Below are 6,768 nucleotides of genomic sequence, written 5' to 3'. Positions count from 1 at the left end.
TCAAGAAGGACACAAGGGGTGAGCAATGTCGGGAATAAGAGGGGAGGAAAGTTTTTTCAAGATCGAGGGTGGGAATCGAGGTATGAAATCAAATGTATGTGAACTCTTGTATATAAAACAAATTTGCTTTGTAAATTTGCACCCAAAGTACAATATATATATATATTTTAATACACTGACCACAATTCCTCTTTTGGCTTTTTGTAATAACCTCTTGAGTAGTTGTCTTTATGCTCTAGCTCCATTAAAAACCTCACTGCCTTTTACACAACACAGTTCTGATATACCGTGTGATGTGTCCTTAGATGTATGTGTTCTTAAAAATCTGAGATATTGGAAATTAGGGGTGCAGACATTTTTTAAGATGCACGTATAAGAAGAATTATATATATCCATGAATAACTCAAGATACAGCCAACATATTGTTAGCAAAACCATAAAGAGAAGCCATAACATCTCAAGGAAGGACAAATTCACAAGCAAACACAAAGAATTGCTCAAGATAAAGAAGCATTTTTATTGACAATAACTGATTTCCACACTTATATGGGAAAAAGACCATTGTAACAGAAGATTGGAGGGTAAGGGAGTGAAGGGTAATATTTGGAAAACTGACAATATCATGGAGTCACCATTCACAAAAATGCCATTCTAAGAAGGAGGTTCTAGGAGATCATAGCCTTTATCAATCATGTAATTTCTTGAATCAGAGTTGTTCTGTGAAGTGTCATTTCAGAAGTAAATGGTGCCTGGAGAGTAATGTTCTACCAGCAAAAAGAATAGCATCTTCTGTAGCAAAATGGCCGGTAGCCATAGCAGCCAGAACCATAGCCACAGCCATAGCGGGAGCCATAGCCACAGCCATAGCCAGATCCATAGCCACAGCCATAGCCAGAACCATAGCCACAGCCATAGTGGGAGCCATAGCCACAGCCATAGCCAGATCCATAGCCACAGCCATAGCCAGAACCATAGCCACAGCCATAACCAGATCCATATCCACAGCCATAGCCAGAACCATAGCCACAGCCATAGCCACAGCCACCGTAGTAGTTGCAACACATGGTGTCAAGAGGTGAAGTTTCAATTGAGGTATAGGAAGGTGGTTTTGATGTCTGAATGCCATCTACTATTCCTGGACCTTTATATACTGCCAGAAAGTGGGTGGGGCCCAATTAACACATACTAGGTAACCTCATTACAACAGCAATTTTCATTTTTTAAAAACTCATCATGTGAAGGTCAATAATATATTCACGAGGATAGTACAGGGTCTGACACCAGGCAATGAAGACAGCTATAAGAAGCAGATGTACCCTACAGGTTGCACAAGTTTTTCTTTGGAATTTGTTCAATACCTAACTTAGATTTTTCTCCTCAGAGGCATTAACTCTCCTCCCCTTCCAGCTACACATACTTGGGCACTGGGAGATAGACCAGCATCTCATATCATCTGATATCAACAGCAAAACACCTGGCTTAGAGGCAAATAGTAAGGACATATGGTGAGACACTCTCAGCTTATACCTGTAAGAATGTATATAAAGTCCATGTAATGGCAGAAATGGAGACAAGTGAGGCCAAGAAGATGTGATATGGTTCCAAAGGAGAATCTCAACAACTATACCAAAGTAAACACAACCATGATTTTGTCCAAACTAATATAATCTACTCCATCTAGGGTCCATAGAATATACATTTTTGATATGTTACACACGTTTTGAAATAATTTTTCTGCTTGCCTCACCAAAGATTCACCTGCTAGTATCCCAATGATCCTCTGAAAATTAACTCACACTATATCTCCCATTAAATGCATCCCTGGGCATTCACAACATACATTAAACATAATTTCTCTGCTCTTCCATAGATCCCTGTGCATAATTGTAATTTGGTACAGAGCACATACATATTACATTATTTTATTTTATTTCTCTGCTTCCTTCAATTGCATATTTTTTTAAAACCAATAACTTTTATTTTCTGAAGAAATAATGAAAAAGGCACTAATCAACTGTTGGAAGAGAGGCTATAAGACTTTTTCAAACTGCACAAGTGATATTTTTTATACTTGGGCAATGTTCTATAAAAAATAATAAACACAATAATAATCATGAACAACATTCATACACTTGGGCATTTGACTGCTAACCAGAAGGATGGCAGTTTAAAGCCAACAATGACTCCTTAAAAGGAAGAATAATGGATCATCTACTTCTGTAGAAATACCACCTCAGAAACCCAAGGAGCGGTCACTATGAGTCAAATTGACTCGACTGCAGTGACTTTGTTTGTTTGTTTTTTCTTTTTTGGTTTCCTTTATATTTATTGCTCCATGTAAATTTACCTATAACAATGTAAAGTCAGAATTTGTGGTATTTATTAATATATACACATTACAGTCAAGAAAACAGAGATCAGCTGTAGTTAAGTAGCTTGCTCAAGGACTGTCACATGTTTAGTAACATAGTTGAAGTGGTTAAACTGCTACTATAATATAAAAGAGTACTTCCTGTTAATAATGTTTTATTTTCATATTTCAAATGAAATGTATCTCTTTCACCTGACTAAAATTGTCAATATTTTGCAGCTTCTGCCTTATACTTCCATCATCTATATTTTCTTTCAATGTGACCATCATAGTCCTAACCAACTCATGGTGTAAATATTCAGCAGCAAACTTTAGCCATCTCTCAAATATGTTCTGTCACTCTCTTTAAGGACCTCATAGTGTTATAATAACTTCTCCTGTCATGCCACTGAATTCTCTATCCTTGCAGAGCCCATTCTTTGTCACAAATGAAACTAACTGTTATAGGTATCTTGAAGGATAGCCTATATTGGAAAAAAAAGACCTATGATCAACAACTTTCATCTTAAAGTAAAATCTCACATTCTAGGCCTGCTTTAACTGTGATTGTCTAATTTTTACAATTTCAATTGCAAGAGCCACTCCACAGGAGAATGATGAGATAGTCTTCTTCCACAAATATTTACAGCCTTGGAAACCCCACGAGGATCACTATGAGTTGGAATCAACTTGATCACAGTGAGTTTGGTTTATTTTTGGTAACTTTTACAATACTTTTTATGAAAATACATTCAATATGACCTTTATTCTTCAAACTCTATGGTGCTTCCCAGATTTCACATTTTATCTGCCTTCTCCTCAGAACAGTTTAACAGATAATATTTTTCTTATCCATTTCCATTGATTACTTTTCTAGACAATGACTGAATGGTACAATTTAATTTTAAAAGAGCAATTGAGGACTACATTATGCAAGAACTGTGTGTGCCATTACATAAAATATTGGAAAAATAACATGTGATCTAGATTCCACGGGTAAATTCAAGTGCTTTAGAAACTCTCCAGTGATACTGAATCAGTATTTCCTTTGGAGTAGTCTTCTTTCTTTCATCACACATTCTATCAAAGAATGGAGTTTATTCTCTTTTTCCTTTTCCTTACCCATTGACTCCTGAATTTACTGTGACCAATGTCACACTCACTATCAAAATATCTGTTACTACATAAGAAACCATAGCTCTGCCAACTAAAGTGTTACTAATTAAGTAATTCATATGTGAGAATGATAAATAGAAAAGCAGAACCAAATCATCAGAAGAGAAATTACTCTATTAATATTTACTTATTTTGACTAAATATACAATGACAAACTTTTCAGTGTACTTGCTATGACTGTATATTTTAGAGTTCATACTATGGGGTATATTAGACCACATTTCACTGCTATTCAAATGGTTTTCACTGGCCAATTCTTTGACAAGAGGCTAGAAGCTCCACCGAAACCTATCCACTATGAGTAACCTTGATGGTATTTGAAATACTGGTGGCAAAGCCTCCAGTATCATAGCAACAACTAAGCCACCAAAGTGTCACAAACTGAGATGATTATTTATGTTCTACTGTCAATGCAAAAGTATTCAATCGTGTGGATCATAACAAATTATGGATAACATTCAGAAGAATGGGAATTCCAGAACACTTATTGTGCTCATGAGGAACCTATATACAGACCAGGAAGCTGTCATTCAAAGGGATACTGCATGGTTTAAAAATCAGGAAAGTTGGCATCAGGGTTGTATCCTTTCACCATACTTATACAGTGTCTGTATGCTGAACAAATGATCTGGGAAGCTGGACTATATGAAGAAGAATGCAGCATCAGAATTGGAGGAAGACTCATTAACAACCTGTGATATGCAAAAGGCACAACTTTGCTTGCTGAAAGTGAAGATTACTTGAAGCACTTATTGATGGTGATTGAAGACTACAGTCTGCTGTATGGATTATACCTCAACATAGAGAAAACTAAAATCCTCAAAACTGGACCAATAAGCAACATCACGATGAATGGAGAAAAAACTGACATTGGCAAAGATTTCATGTTATTTTGATAAACAAACAACAGAAAAAGAACAGTCAAGAAATCAAATGCTGTATTGTCCTGGACAAATATGCTGCAAAAAAACCTCTTTAAAGTGCAGAAGAGCAAAGATGTCTCTTTGAACACTAAGGTGTGCCTAAACTAACCCATGGTATTTTAAATCACCTCTTACGGAAGTGAAAGCTGGATGATGAATAGGGAAGACTAAAAAAGAGTTGATGCTTTTGAGATGTGGTGTTAGAGAAGAATACTGAAAGTACCATGAATGGCCAGAAAAATGAACAAATCTATCCTGGAATAAGTGCAGCTGGAATGCTCCTGGGAAGCGAGAATGGCCAGACTTCATTTCAGCTTCTTTGGTCATGTTGTCAGAAGGGACTATTCCCCAGAGAAAGATATCATGCTTGTTAAAATAGAGGGTTAGCAATAAAGGGGAACACCCTCAAGGAGATGGATTGACACAGTGGCTGCAACAATGGGCTCAGGTATAGCAAATACAGTGAGGATGACTCAGGATTGGGGAGTGTTTCGCTCTGTTGTACACAGGGTCACTATGTGTCAGAGCCACTTTGATGGCAGGTTACAACAACAAGATTATGGCATAGATGTGTCAGGAATGTAGGAAATGAATAGCTTATGAGTGTGCCTATATTTGAGATACAAGAAATTGAGATTTTTGATTAAATTTCTAGGATGTCAAATATTGTCATTGTTAGTCACCAAGACATAATTAGTTGAAACATATGACATTTTTATATGCTGAAAATAGTTAAATATCAACAATTTCCTAATGAGCAAGTTAATAATAAACATAAAAGTAGAAAATGTACAGCATTCTCACAGTGGGAAGGCTTGGCATTCTCTATTTTATTTGATATCTGCAACAATCTCTAGCTGGCACTATACAAGACATTTTATCATTGTGTCCTCAGGGCTCACTGCATTACATGATGTGACAGTGGTCACCCTGCTAGTAAGTGATGAAGCCAATATTAGTTCTCACAAATTTTGGCTCTGAAACCTGGGCTTTTAATTACTGTCTATAAAATTTTAGTTCTGGAAGTGTGAGACTTGGGATTGTCCCCAAGAAAATGGTATCTTGCACCAAGGAAGCACAGTTGAAGACAATATTTCATTGTATCCAGAACCTGGGTATCACTTAAAATGGGCTTTAAATATTTCTGGGTTTATTATAGACTTTCCTCTTCTAGTTCTATGTATTTTCATTTTTCTTGTCTTCTTCAGTCTCATAAATAACACACACCAATGGTACAATTTTTAAGAAAGTTAACTTCTCTATGACAGGACAGTATGGGCAATGTTGTGCTTTTAAATGATTAAGTACCTCCATGGAGAGGAAGACTCTGATCTGCAGCATTTGCTCACTTTTATGGTGTAAATATGAAGCAATAGCTATCCAACGGTAGAATGCTTCCTTCCATGTGGTATGACCCAAGTTTTGTAAAACTTATATGTTGCAGTTATGCCAGTTACAGTTCAGATGAAACCAGGAAGAAGATCTTGGCAATATATTTGTGAAAAATGGCCAGTGACTCCTTATTGAATTACTCATAGGATCACCCTGCATTGGGGCTAACTAACAAGAGCAATTTATGCATATACATCACATGGCCTGTTTCATGTTACTAAATCTTTAGCAACTAAAAATTCTATACTGCCTCCCAGTACTTTAATTACTTAACTTTAATATTTAGAAATTTAATCTATATAGAATTTCTTTTTTTGTGTGTCATACTGGTGGCAAAATGATCAAAATTTATGAATAAACTATCATATATTAAAACTCAGGAGCTCTGGTAGCATAATGGATAAGACACTTGACTGCTAACCAGAAGGCTGGTGGTTCAAACCCACCAGTCACTCCTAGGAAGTAAGATGGAGCAATCTACTTCCATAGTGATACTGCCTTGGAAATCCAAAGAAGGGGTCGCTATGAGTCGGGTCTGAATAGACTGCACATAACAACAACAACAACATATTAAAAATCTATCTTTACTGAGTATTTCTTGGAAGTCGAAAGCCCTGGCTCCTATGGTCTTCCTGACTCAGCATGTTCTACTTCCTGTATGATAATAACATGGTTGCTGTTGCCTGTTGTTAGGTTCTGTCGAGTTGGCTCCCACTAATGGTGACCCTACGACTGTTATTCAAATTTATGCCCCAACCACCAAAGCCACAGAGGAGGAAATTGAAGAATATTATCAGCTTCTACAGTCTGAAATTGACCAAACATGCAACCAGGATGTGTTAATTATCACTGGTGACTGGAATGCAAAAGTTGGAAAAAAAGAAGAATCACCAGTAGTTGGAAAATTTGGCCTTGGTGACAGAAATA

The 6,768-nt window shown here is 36.6% G+C and overlaps 1 protein-coding gene across 1 annotated transcript; it reads right to left on the bottom strand.

Moving 5' to 3' along the window:
• Positions 1-764: 764 nt before the first annotated feature.
• Positions 765-1,064, bottom strand: LOC103197430 (keratin-associated protein 21-1-like). Its single transcript, XM_007941313.2, has one exon. It carries the CDS (start codon positions 1,062-1,064, stop codon positions 765-767), a length of 300 nt encoding a protein of 99 aa, XP_007939504.2.
• Between the last annotated feature and the right edge of the window lie 5,704 nt (positions 1,065-6,768).

The sequence above is a fragment of the Orycteropus afer genome, unplaced genomic scaffold (assembly GCF_000298275.1).
Source record: "Orycteropus afer afer isolate SDZICR_OR568_19922 unplaced genomic scaffold, OryAfe1.0 scaffold00078, whole genome shotgun sequence".
NCBI lineage: Eukaryota > Metazoa > Chordata > Mammalia > Tubulidentata > Orycteropodidae > Orycteropus > Orycteropus afer.
Note: the sequence above shows the minus strand (reverse complement) of the source record. Positions and strands in the feature narration are given on the sequence as shown.

Coding starts and splice junctions, on each gene's coding strand:
- LOC103197430 (XM_007941313.2), bottom strand. CDS start 1,064: ATGTGTTGCAACTACTACGGTGGCTGTGGCTATGGCTGTGGCTATGGT.